This window comes from Pyrus communis, chromosome 17, assembly GCF_963583255.1.
Source record: "Pyrus communis chromosome 17, drPyrComm1.1, whole genome shotgun sequence".
Lineage (NCBI taxonomy): Eukaryota > Viridiplantae > Streptophyta > Magnoliopsida > Rosales > Rosaceae > Pyrus > Pyrus communis.
The window spans coordinates 21409491-21423331 of NC_084819.1; the positions used below are offsets into that span (position 1 = coordinate 21409491).

At 40.7% G+C, this 13841-nt stretch overlaps 1 protein-coding gene across 1 annotated transcript; it reads left to right on the plus strand.

Moving 5' to 3' along the window:
* The first annotated feature begins 6016 nt into the window (after positions 1-6016).
* On the plus strand, positions 6017-13748 carry LOC137721704 (DExH-box ATP-dependent RNA helicase DExH12-like). Its single transcript, XM_068460730.1, has 4 exons — positions 6017-6198; positions 6402-9392; positions 9823-10212; positions 10370-13748. The coding sequence occupies exons 2-4, from the start codon at positions 6432-6434 to the stop codon at positions 13559-13561; spliced, it is 6543 nt and encodes a 2180-aa protein (XP_068316831.1). The 5' UTR covers positions 6017-6198; positions 6402-6431; the 3' UTR covers positions 13562-13748.
* Positions 13749-13841: the final 93 nt, after the last annotated feature.

A 13841-nucleotide genomic window follows, 5' to 3' on the forward strand; every position in this document is an offset into this window, starting at 1 on the left:
TTTCTATTCTTTTCCTTTATAAATTGTGAGAAATGTGTGAAAGATAAAGTCTAGTGATAGGTCAAAATTCATACAGGCAATTCCCTGGGATTGGCCTTGGTTTTTTGTGCAGCTTGGGTGGATGGCAAAGAAGACCCCTTGAGAAGGGGTTTGAGCCATTAATGCGATACCACTCTAAAAGAGTTAGAATTCTTTGTGTCAGGACCTACGGGCCAAAGGACAGAATCAGGTAGATAGTTTCTATGGGCCATAGGCCTCCCAAAAGGTAACAAACGCATGTAAAGGTTTCCCTTAGGTCATACGGAGATTGGCTCTCGAGTGCAAAAGCAGAAAGAAGCTCGACTGCAAGATCCACCCCTCATGGTTACTCCTTTTGTTACCATATAATTTTATAGTGTAACCAACTTCTTTCTTGAAAAACCCACAAGTGGCTCTCGCTTTTATAGATCCTTCTCCTTAAGCAATAAGAGTAGTTTTGGTTTGTGTATATTAATCTTATCTGAGGGTGATCGTTTTGACCACAAACTGACCGTATCAATGGTTAGGGCGGTCTGGACACTTTTTTTTTTTTTTTTAATAGAAAAGATAGAGTGTTTTATTACTAAAAACAATCAAATTAATATAGGTACAATTTCTTTAGTGACTAATTTCTTGATCTGAAGATAATTTGCATAAGATGCAAATGATTTTAAACCTCTATACAGCTACCATAATAAACCAACACAAACAAAAATACCGTGTAAAACTATCACAAAGACAGCAGAAGCAACAATTCTTACACCGGTACCCTGACATAAAGTCATCCAGGCCACACAAATCGTAACATATTATCGGAGCAACATAAAATCTACTAACCCAACTCGCTCACGGCACTACAAACAAATGCTTAAAGCTAAACTAAAGTAGATGACGTGTCCCTAGCGAAGACACGAGTACAGACATGGCAAAAGGCGTGGTTTGCAGGACCATGTGGGTGCGTGGGTAGTAAGGACAATAAGGGCTTGGGGCTTAAGTGGCAGAGTAGATCCCATAACACGCCAGAGCCACCGTCGACATTGTCATCGTCGCCACCACGAGCCCATAGTAACAAGTATAAAATCGTTAGCACCAAAAACCGCCAAGGGTTTTCGCTGACTGGGAAAAATATAAGATCTATGAACACCAAGGCCACATGAAAAAATTGAAATCTTTCAAGTCATCTTCTGCATTATTCCGACAACTACCCATAAACTGAAGCAATGACTTGGGCAAGTGTGCATCAAATTTTCAATGGCAACGGCAAAGGCCTCAACTTGGAGGCCATGTGCTTGGCAAAGACATCAAAGAGTGGCGTGCGTAGCATAGGAATGCCACGCCAAGGCCACTGACGACACCTGTTGTAGCCAGCCAACATCACTAACCTAAAACCAAAGGATCGAGGTTGAAGCTTCCAAAGGGCATGCCTTAGTAAACTAAATCCAACCAACGGAGAGATCAATGGCTTCAGACATGAACATCGAACAACCACGAACACCCGAACTACCACCGCCGTGGACACGACCAACACGACTACTAGTGCAGGAGAAAACAAAATTAGGTCGTTATCAATAAGAAGGATAATAACCTGACTCTACCCAACTAGAAAGAGGTGTTGTAAAAGCAGGTGGAAGAAGAGGAAATGGGATAGGAGATGAGGCGGAGGAGGAATCGGCCAGAAAGGGAAGATAGGACGGAAGAACATAGGGGGTGAAGGTGAGGAATGAGGACAGAGGGGAGGACGGAGCAAAGCTAGAAGGAAGGAGTTGCCGCCAGCCCTAAGTCGGAGCAAAAGGCCCACGGCTGTGAAGCTTTTAGATTTAAGTCTTTTTTTTTTTTGAAAAAGAGAGGTGTGAGTTTTTCCCCACCCCAGGTTTCACTGAACCAATTGATGATTGGCCATTTTAAACTCAGTGTTTTTTTAGACGTATCAACTCGATATTGGTTTCTTTCTCATTACCCTATTTCTTAAGGCAACAACTAACCACTCAACTCAGATCCAACGAAATGCTTAAGGCATGTCTGGTATATAACTTGGATGCAAAATTTTAATGTGTCGAATTCAAAATTTTAATGTTAATTTATCAGATATTTGAGCTCGACTTTTCAAGTAGGATAATATTTCGCTTCTTTTTTTTTAATGTAAATGCTAATTATGAACATATGACACATGTTATAACTATATGTATCTTCAAATTAGGTGTATGTTACAATCTTTTCACTTTTTTCAGACTCAGTTCATAAAAGATTATAAAGTACTCTTAATTTGAAGATGCGTGTAGCTATGACATGCTCCACGTGTGCATACATTTTTCTATCAAAATAAGTGAAACATGATCCTATATGAAAAGTCGAGTTCAAACATTTGATAAATTAATTGATAAGTCGGATTTTGTAGTTTATCTACAATTAAATATTATTTAAAATGGTAATTGTACATCACTTTCGTCATCTATAAGAACAAAATTTTGTAAAATCTGACAATTAGGTAGAGGTATAGCATGGAAACTGTGTCATGCATGAATATTGCATTGCAAGTGTCAAAGAAATCATGTCACCAACTAAGAGAGATTAGCTAGTAGGATATGCTGAACAGTTTATGCTATGCATGCACAGATCTTACTACAAGTGTCAAAGAGAGCATACTGACTTTTTAATTTTTTATCTTCTAGCTAGTTGCTTGCAAGAATTCTTCCAAAATTAATCCAAAGCTTGAGTACCTTGAATCCTGCAGATCATGATGAAGAGAGGAGGGTTTAGAGTGAATATATAATTAACAAGAAAATATATGATACACATACAGATCTTAAATATCTCTTCATCAAGGATGGATAACATGATCAAAAAGTATGATTTGATTGAGAAAAAGAAGAAGCAAAAGAGATAATCATGAGAATGGTATATACAAAGGTTAAATGTGCATCACAGAAAAATGAGAATTCTAGCTACAAAACAAAGGTAAATCTACACAAAAAAGAAAATACATAAATCAAAGCTTGTTTAATCAGTTGGTTATCTGTGTGTCTGATAAAAAAACAGTGAAAAAAAAAAAAGATGATGAAAATGTTATATGGAAAGGCTAAATACGCATCATAGCAATCAAAACCAAAGCTTTTTAGTTGGCTATGTGAAATGATAAACATTAACAAAAGGAAAACGAGAATCACGTAAATCAGAGTTTGTTTAAATAGTTGGCTATGTTTCTGATTAAAAAAACAGTGAAAAAAGAGAGAAGATGATGAAAAATGGTACATAAAATGGCTAGATCTGCATCATAGAAATCAGAATCAAAGCCTTTTAATTAGTTGGCTGAGCAAGTTTCTGATATCTCTGCAAGCCTTGATATAGAGAAGAACTATAGGAAGCTAAGCACTCACTAACCTTCACTGGCCTCTTCGAAGTACTCCACTGCCTTGTCTTTGTAGTCCTATTTATATATACCTACAAGAAAAGACAAAAGCATCGAATAGATTAACATCACAAGTAATTAAAGCACTCATCTATAAAATAATTTGATGACACATGTAATTAAGTCTAATTTCAGAAATGGAAAATTTTATTTACAAGTGTACTTACAGATGTCTAGCCTAGCTAAATACTCAGATAAAGTTCATGAATTTACAGCGTATTCACTAATAAAGTTGACAAAATAGTACACTGTTTTCACTAATATATTTCTAATATCTTACTGTAATAACATTTAGTAATGGAATAAGTTAAGGTAGTCTTTTTTTTACTAAGCAATTAAGGTAATCACATATGAAGTTTTAATTGTATCTACCATAAAAAGTTGGGAGGATGCATATAATTTGGTCGCATTTCTTGTGTGCATATATGTTATTGTCTTCTTAATTACTAGATATATAGTGTGGTATAAAATGATGCCCAACTTTATAGTTCAATGGGCCGAATCATTTATTTTTACTTTTATACATAAAAAATTATGCGATCGATCAGAATACCGTTTTGTGAATGTCAAAGAGTTGGTCGATTAATTGTGTATTAATTGAACAATATGAAAAATGCTAGGGAGATTGCATTACCACTGCTACAAAAAACACTTATTGTGATGAAAAATAATTCGCAGCGCATGGTGTAAGATCCCACATCGCCGAGGGGTGAGGATCCTGTAAGCCTTATATGTATATTCTCATCTCTACCTAGCACGAGGTCTTTTGGGAACTTACTGCCTTCGGGTTCCATCGGAACTCTGAAGTTAAGAGAGTTCAGGCGAGAGCATTCCCAGGATGGGTGACCCACTGGGAAGTTCTCGTCTGAGTTCCCAGAAACAAAACTGTGAGGGCGTGGTCGGAACCCAAAACCGACAATACATGCTACGGTGGAGTCGAGCCAGATCCGGAATGTGACACATGGTTCATCTAGAAAGTCCTTATCTCATAAATTTATGCAACGTGCGGCGAAAATTTTTATCACACAAAACCTAATTATATCAATTGTTTGTTATACTAATCTTTCGCGCAATAAAATATTTTTGAATTTTAATTTTATTGTATGGATTTAATTTTTTATTTGAATTAATTTACTTTAATTTGACATATCTAAATCAAAATTACTAATTTGACATATTTAATTTTTCATATTAGATACTAGTTGTCCTACATGTGGTGGTCCTGTTGAAAATTTAATTCATCTTTTGAGGGAGTGCTCTAAAGCTACAGTTGTTTGGAATACATTGAAGGTTCTTAGTAATATCCACTCTAGTTTCAATTTAGACCTGGAAGGATGGATTGCTGCTAACATACACTGTAAAACTCTTAGTCATCGAGGGTTGTAATGGTGTAATCTTTTCTGGTTTGCGTGTTGGCATATTTGGAAGCGGAGAAATTGTATTGTCTTCAATCCATTATATCAAGCTCCCTTTGACATTGTGAACACTATTTTGAAGTATGCATGGGAGTGGACTGATGCTAATAAGATTAGTCATTCTAAGCCCCACAAAATTCTTGAAAGTTGTTGGCTTGGGTTTCTTCAAATGATGGTTGAAATTGAATATTGATGTTTCTTGCCAAGGGCAAAACCATGCTATCGGTATGGGAAGAGTACTTAGAGATCATTAGGGCTCTTGGATTGTGGGGTTTTTCATCTAATATGAAAGTAGGAGAAGTTCTTGAAGTTGAGTTGTGAGGTCTCTTTTTAGGTTTAAAATGGCTTTGGATAAGGGTGCTAGGAGAATACTTGTAGAATCTGACTTTGCTGTTTTCGTGTCACTCGTCAAATGTACTGGGCATGAGTTGCATCCCTTGGCTTCTTTGTTATATGGCTGTAATCATTTGATTACTCAATTTAATCAATGTGATTTGAGTCATATTTATAGGAAAAGGAACATGGTGGCTGATGGTTTGGCAAAGTTGAGTTTTTCTTTGGACTTGGGCTATGTTATGTTGGATGACCCTCCTCCTTCAATCGTTGGCTTACTTCTAGATGATATTTTTGGGGTTGCTAGGACTCGAGCTATTTGTGTAAGCCTTTTGGGTTGATGTTCTTCCTTGTTTAGCATTTCTACTTGGGCTTTGGGCCCCTTTATAACAACAAAAAAAGGAGCGCAAAGGGTGTATGAGTTTTTACTTTCGATCAAAGAAAATTAGTAAACAATTTATATGACACAGTTAGACGAATTCATACTGTAATTTTAATAAATTAACAAATAACTTCAACAAAAATATGATTATGACTCTTCTTCAATCCAATTTTTCTTCAATTCAGTTCATTAATCTCCATTCAATTCATCCCACTCTAACTACTAATTAGTAAACATGCATAATAATAGTAATGCAGAAGAGAGGAAAAAAATGAAAATTAAAGTTTTTTTTGTTTTGGGTAATTGTGTGCCGAAGGCCATCAAAACAAACCACATAGAAATCATATTGGGCCACAAAACCCTACACCTCATCGACAACTAAACGCAGACCAAACATCATTAGGCCCGAGTAATCCAAGGCGGTCCTATTTCTCTACACATTTCTGTGGAAATTGCGTATCAAAGCCGAGATAAAAAGAAGAAAATTGGAGGAAGAAATTCAAACAATCGTTAAATTCGGTTTACACTCTCAAACTGGCCAATAGTAAAAACCTGGCCACCACCCTTTCCGAAGGCGGCGTCCGAGATGACGGAGAGCGAGTACAAGAACCGGTTGCACGCTCGTAATTAAACCGCGACTCGCTGTGAGTGCTTTCATCTTCTCTACTTTTCTGACTCGTTTTTTGCTAGGGTTTCTGTTTGCGTTTTCTGGGGTTTTTATTTTTATCTTTATTTTTTTACTTGTATTATATATATTTCAGATTTTACGTTTTCGTCGTAATTTGAAATTGGAGTTGCAGTAAAACCCTAGACTGACTTGTTTGGGGGTTTTGAATTTGTGCATTAGGGTTTCTGAGATTCAGATTGAGATCTCGAAATGGCGCAGCACTTGGGCGGCGGTGCGGAGGCGCACGCCCGGTTCAAGCAATACGAGTACCGTGCTAACTCGAGTTTGGTGCTGACCACCGACTCTCGCCCACGTGACACGCACGAGCCCACCGGCGAGCCGGAGTCTCTATGGGGAAAGATTGACCCCAAGCATTTCGGTGACCGGGCTTACAGGGGAAGGCCGCCGGAGCTCGATGACAAGCTTAAGAAGTCGAAGAAGAAGAAGGAGCGGGACCCGAATGCTGAACCTGCTCCAGTTCGGCAGAGTAAGAAGCGGCGGCTTCATGAAGAGAGCGTGCTCACGGCCACTGAGGAAGGGGTTTATCAGCCTAAGACCAAGGAAACTAGGGCTGCCTATGAGGCTATGCTCAGCGTCATTCAGCAGCAGCTGGGTGGCCAGCCTTCGAGTATCATAAGTGGCGCTGCGGACGAGATTTTGGCCGTTCTTAAGAACGAGAGCTTTAAGAATGCTGATAAGAAAAAGGAGATTGAGAAAATGTTGAATCCTATACCCAACACCGTCTTTGATCAGTTGGTTTCAATTGGGAGGTTGATTACTGACTTCCAAGATGGGGGTGATGCTGGAGGGTCTGCCGTGGCTAATGGTGATGAAGCCTTAGATGATGATGTGGGTGTTGCGGTTGAGTTTGAAGAAAATGAAGATGATGATGAGGAGAGTGATCTTGATATGGTGCAGGAGGACGACGAAGAGGACGACGATGATGTGGCTGAACCACATCAATCTGGGGCTATGCAAATGGGTGGTGGGATTGATGATGATGAAATGCAGGAAGCAAACGAGGGTATGGGCCTTAATGTTCAGGACATTGATGCTTATTGGCTTCAGAGGAAGATATCTGAAGCTTATGAGAAACAGATTGATCCACAACAATGCCAGAAGCTTGCTGAAGAGGTGCTCAAGATACTTGCTGAAGGTGATGACAGGGAAGTTGAAACCAAGCTGTTGGTTCACCTTCAGTTTGACAAATTCAGCCTTATTAAGTTTCTATGTCGAAACAGGCTGAAGATTGTCTGGTGCACGCGTTTGGCCAGAGCCGAAGACCAAGATGAGAGGAAGAAAATTGAGGAGGAAATGCTGCAGTTGGGTCCAGATTTGGCTGCAATTGTAGAACAGCTGCATGCCACAAGGGCTAGTGCAAAGGAGAGGCAAAAGAACTTGGAGAAGAGTATTAGAGAAGAGGCTCGCAGGTTGAAGGATGAGAGTGGTGGAGATGGAGACAGGGGTAGGAGGGGCCTTGTCGATAGAGATGCTGACAGTGGTTGGTTGAAGGGGCAGGCAGAGCTACTTGATCTTGACAGCCTTGCACAAGAGCAAAGTAGACTTTTGGTGTCGAAGAAGTGCGTGCTTCCAGATGGGTCTTACAGACATCCCAGCAAGGGATATGAAGAAATCCATGTGCCAGCCTTGAAACAGAGACCATTTAATCCTGATGAGAAGCTTGTAAACATATCTGCCATGCCAGAGTGGGCTCAGCCGGCTTTCAAAGGAATGACCCAGTTGAACAGGGTACAGAGTAGAGTCTATGAGACTGCCCTTTTCAAAGCGGACAATATCCTGCTATGTGCTCCTACTGGTGCTGGAAAAACTAATGTTGCAGTGCTCACTATACTTCAGCAGTTTGCGCTGAACATGAACAAGGAGGACGGTTCCATAAACCACAGTGATTATAAGATTGTATATGTTGCGCCTATGAAAGCTCTTGTTGCGGAAGTTGTTGGAAATCTTTCTAATCGTTTGAAGGATTATGGTGTCAATGTGCGGGAGCTAAGTGGTGACCAGACATTGACTCGCCAACAGATTGAAGAAACTCAAATTATTGTGACAACCCCTGAGAAGTGGGATATCATTACCCGAAAGTCAGGAGACCGGACTTACACTCAACTGGTCAAACTTCTTATCATTGATGAAATTCATCTCCTTCATGATAATAGAGGCCCCGTTCTTGAAAGTATTGTTGCTAGAACTGTTAGGCAGATTGAGACCACAAAAGATCATATTCGGTTGGTGGGGTTATCTGCTACTCTCCCTAACTATGAAGATGTGGCATTGTTCTTGCGTGTTGACCTTAAGAAGGGACTGTTTTATTTTGATAACAGTTACAGACCTGTCCCCCTATCTCAACAGTATATTGGAATCATGGTGAGGAAACCATTACAGAGGTTCCAGTTGATGAATGATCTCTGCTATGAGAAGGTCGTAGCTGTAGCTGGAAAACATCAAGTCCTTATCTTTGTCCATTCGAGGAAAGAAACAGCCAAAACAGCTCGTGCTATAAGAGATACTGCACTTGCCAAGGACACCCTTGGCAGGTTTCTTAAAGAAGACAGTGCTAGCCGAGAGATTCTAACTACTCATACAGATTTGGTCAAGAGCAATGATCTCAAAGATCTTCTGCCGTACGGTTTTGCCATTCATCATGCTGGATTGAACAGGGCAGATCGCCAACTGGTTGAGGATCTCTTTGCTGATGGGCACGTACAAGTTTTGGTTTCAACAGCAACACTTGCTTGGGGCGTGAATCTGCCAGCTCACACTGTGATAATCAAGGGGACTCAGATCTATGATCCAGAAAAGGGAGCATGGACTGAACTAAGTCCTTTGGATGTTATGCAGATGTTGGGGCGTGCAGGAAGACCTCAGTACGATTCATATGGAGAAGGGATTATCATTACTGGCCACAATGAGCTTCAGTACTATCTTTCTTTGATGAACCAACAGCTTCCCATTGAAAGTCAATTCATATCCAAATTGGCTGACCAACTTAATGCTGAAATCGTTCTTGGAACTGTTCAAAATGCTAGAGAAGCTTGCAATTGGATAGGATACACTTACCTGTATGTTCGCATGCTACGGAACCCCACACTCTATGGTTTGGAAGCTGATGTTCTCTCCAGAGATATTACATTGGAGGAGAGACGAGCTGATTTGGTAAGAATCGCTCAAACTTAGCATTATTTGCTGTTGATATTTTCATTCCCTTGCAGCATTAGTAATAGTAGTATAGTATATAACTATATTCTTCATTGCAATAGATAACAAACAAGTGCATATCAATGGAGAGGAAACACGCGAACATAAGGGGCTTGACACAGTAATGTCAAAAAGTAGTATTGGTTATAGGAATTTGCTTGTCCCATTCTATTAGATATTTTATGGCATTTGAGTCTGCGTTGACCATGATGGTTTTTGGGTTTTGATATTTGTCATCTTTAATTCTATCTGGTTTCTCTTGGACTCATTTAGTTCTCGTCCATTCTGTTCTTATCGTTGCTGTGGCACTTTGTAGCATTTATCTGGATTCCTGCATTCTGTATTTCTTATGGATCTCTCATTTTGTCTCAACCATTTCATTTTGCAGATCCATTCCGCTGCAACCATCTTGGACAAGAATAATTTGATTAAGTACGACAGAAAAAGTGGATATTTCCAAGTTACAGACTTGGGTCGCATTGCGAGTTATTACTATATAACTCATGGAACAATATCCACATATAATGAGCATTTGAAGCCTACGATGGGGGATATTGAGCTTTGTCGATTGTTCTCGCTCAGTGAAGAATTTAAGTATGTTACTGTGCGGCAGGATGAAAAGATGGAGTTAGCAAAGCTTTTGGATCGTGTTCCCATTCCGGTGAAGGAAAGCCTGGAAGAGCCCAGTGCCAAGATCAATGTCTTGCTGCAAGCATATATCTCACAGCTGAAGCTTGAGGGGCTTTCATTGACATCAGATATGGTCTACATTACTCAGGTTTGTATTATTATATTTCATGCTCTTTTCTCATTTATTGTTTGAGATACAGTTAGGATTGTGCTGCCAGCTTGTTCTAGCTTACGTATTTATTTTGTCTCTCTTATCCTGTGATTCATTTTTCTGCTTCTTTTTTTTCGGCTTTGGATTTGTTCAGAGTGCAGGGCGTCTTCTACGAGCTCTTTTTGAGATTGTCTTGAAACGAGGATGGGCTCAACTAGCTGAAAAGGCTTTGAACATGTGTAAGATGGTTAACAAGAAGATGTGGAGTGTCCAAACACCTCTTCGCCAATTCACTGGTATTTCAAATGATATTTTGATGAAGCTGGAGAAGAAGGATTTGGCCTGGGATAGGTATTATGATCTCTCTTCACAGGAGCTAGGGGAGCTTATTCGTATGCCTAAGATGGGAAGAACACTTCATAAGTTCATCCACCAATTCCCCAAATTAAACCTTGCAGCCCATGTGCAGCCGATTACTCGCACTGTATTGAGGGTGGAGCTCACTATAACGCCAGATTTCCAATGGGAGGACAAAGTTCATGGATATGTAGAGCCATTTTGGGTAATAGTGGAGGATAATGATGGCGAGTTTGTCCTTCATCATGAATATTTTCTTCTGAAGAAGCAGTATATTGATGAGGATCATACTTTGAACTTTACAGTGCCAATATATGAGCCTCTTCCGCCTCAGTACTTCATTCGTGTTGTGTCTGATAGGTGGCTTGTGTCCCAGACTGTTTTACCTGTTTCTTTCAGACACCTCATTTTACCTGAAAAGTATCCTCCACCAACAGAGTTATTGGACTTGCAACCACTTCCCGTGACTGCATTAAGGAATCCCTTATATGAAGCTCTGTATCAAGATTTCAAGCATTTCAATCCTGTTCAAACTCAGGTTTTCACTGTTTTGTACAATTCAGATGACAATGTCTTAGTTGCTGCACCAACAGGGAGTGGGAAGACCATATGTGCAGAGTTTGCTGTATTGAGGAATCATCAGAAGGGCTCTGATAATGTCATGCGTGTTGTGTATATTGCACCTATTGAAGCTCTTGCTAAGGAACGTTACCGTGACTGGGAGAAGAAGTTTGGAAAGGGTCTCAATCTGCGAGTTGAATTATTAACAGGGGAAACAGCCACAGACTTAAAACTGCTTGAGAAAGGTCAGATTATCATCAGCACTCCAGAGAAATGGGATGCTTTATCCCGCCGCTGGAAACAGAGAAAGCATGTTCAACAGGTTAGTCTTTTTATTGTAGATGAACTACACTTGATTGGTGGTCAGGGTGGTCCCATCTTGGAGGTAATAGTCTCTAGAATGAGATACATAGCGAGTCAACCTGAGAACAAGATTCGTATTGTGGCTCTGTCAACTTCTCTTGCAAATGCAAAGGATCTTGGAGAATGGATAGGGGCTAGCTCCCATGGCCTTTTCAATTTTCCTCCTGGTGTGCGCCCAGTGCCTCTGGAAATACACATTCAGGGGGTGGATCTGGCTAATTTCGAAGCCAGGATGCAAGCAATGGCAAAACCCACATACACAGCAATTGTCCAGCATGCCAAGAATGGGAAACCAGCTCTTGTTTATGTTCCTACAAGGAAACATGTTCGACTAACGGCTGTGGATCTGATGACCTACTCAAATGCAGACGGTGGGGAGAAACCGTCATTTCTGTTGCGGTCTGTGGATGATATTGAGCCTTTCATTGAAAGACTTGGTGATGAAATTTTGAAAGGCACTTTGCGCAGTGGAGTGGGCTACCTGCATGAAGGTTTAAGCAGTTTGGACCAAGAAGTTGTGTCACAGCTGTTTGAAGCTGGGTGGATTCAAGTTTGTGTCATGAGCAGTTCAATGTGCTGGGGAGTGCCGTTGTCAGCCCATTTGGTGGTTGTGATGGGAACTCAGTATTATGATGGCCGGGAAAATGTTCACACTGATTACCCTGTTACTGATCTGTTGCAGATGATGGGTCATGCTAGTCGCCCTCTGCTAGATAATTCTGGGAAATGTGTCATCCTCTGCCACGCGCCTCGTAAAGAATACTACAAGAAGTTCTTGTACGAAGCATTCCCTGTTGAAAGCCATTTGCACCATTATCTACATGATAATCTGAATGCAGAAGTTGTTGCAGGAATAATTGAGAACAAGCAAGATGCTGTCGATTACCTTACATGGACTTTCTTGTACCGGAGGCTCACACAAAATCCCAACTATTACAATCTTCAGGGAGTTACTCAGCGGCATCTTTCTGATCACCTCTCGGAGCTTATTGAAAATACACTGAGCGACTTGGAGGCGAGCAAGTGTGTTGCAATCGAGGATGACATGGACCTTTCTCCTTTGAATCTTGGCATGATAGCTTCATACTATTACATCAGTTATACCACCATTGAGCGTTTCAGTTCATCTTTAACTTCCAAAACAAAGATGAAGGGTCTTCTTGAGATTCTAACTCATGCTTCGGAGTATTCACAACTTCCTATTCGACCAGGGGAGGAAGAGGTAGTTCGGAGGCTAATTAACCACCAGAGGTTTTCCTTTGATAATCCCAAATGCACAGATCCTCATGTTAAAGCAAATGCTCTGCTTCAGGCCCACTTTGCTAGGCAGCCTCTGGGTGGTAACCTAGCTTTGGACCAGCGAGAGGTGATCCTTTCCGCTAGTAGGTTGCTTCAGGCGATGGTTGATGTCATTTCCAGCAATGGCTGGCTAAGCCTGGCTGTCTTAGCCATGGAAGTCAGCCAGATGGTAACTCAGGGCATGTGGGACAGGGACTCGATGCTTCTACAGCTTCCTCACTTCACAAAGGAGTTGGCAAAGAGATGCCAGGAAAATCCAGGAAAGAGTATAGAGACTGTGTTTGATTTGGTTGAGTTGGACGATGATGAAAGGCGCGACCTACTTCAAATGTCAGACTCGCAGCTGCTGGATATTGCACGATTTTGCAACCGCTTTCCCAACATTGATATGGTATATGAGGTGCTTGATAGGGATAACATAAGGGCCGGGGAAGAAATCACTCTGCTAGTTACTCTCGAACGTGACCTTGAAGGGAGGACTGAGGTAGGTCCTGTGGATGCCCTGAGGTATCCCAAGGCAAAAGAAGAGGGCTGGTGGCTTGTGGTCGGCGATACCAAGACAAACTCGTTGCTCGCCATCAAGAGAGTTTCGCTGCAACGGAGGGTCAAGGTGAAGCTCGAGTTTGCTGCTCCTGCCGAACCCGGAGAGAAGAGTTTCATTCTTTATTTCATGTGTGATTCATATTTGGGATGCGATCAGGAATATGATTTCACTCTTGATATTAAAGATGCAGCAGGGCCTGACGACGACAGCGGCAGCGAATGATATGTTCCCTGTTCTTCCAAGCATTTTCTCCTGTTACGTTTTTCGATTTCCGCTGTTTTTGTTTCTTAAAGGTTATGGTTCGTATGTTCCATATGATGTAATATGCTCTACTGGATGATGATAATTTTGCACGTATGCCCCCTTTTAGATTAAAGGGCTCGTTGGGGCTGTTTTTTCTAACGATATATTTTCTGCTTATAATTTTGTTATTAACTTATCGAAGCTTTGTATTTATAAAGTTCTAATTTGAAATAAATATGAAAGAAATTTGAAACAAATA

Bases quoted from the DNA above. Each gene is read 5' to 3' on its own strand.
- LOC137721704 (XM_068460730.1), top strand. From the start codon at position 6,432: ATGGCGCAGCACTTGGGCGGCGGTGCGGAGGCGCACGCCCGGTTCAAG. The intron at 9,393-9,822 runs GTAAGAATCGCT...TTCATTTTGCAG, and splicing joins AGGAGAGACGAGCTGATTTG to ATCCATTCCGCTGCAACCAT. The intron at 10,213-10,369 runs GTTTGTATTATT...GGATTTGTTCAG, and splicing joins ATATGGTCTACATTACTCAG to AGTGCAGGGCGTCTTCTACG.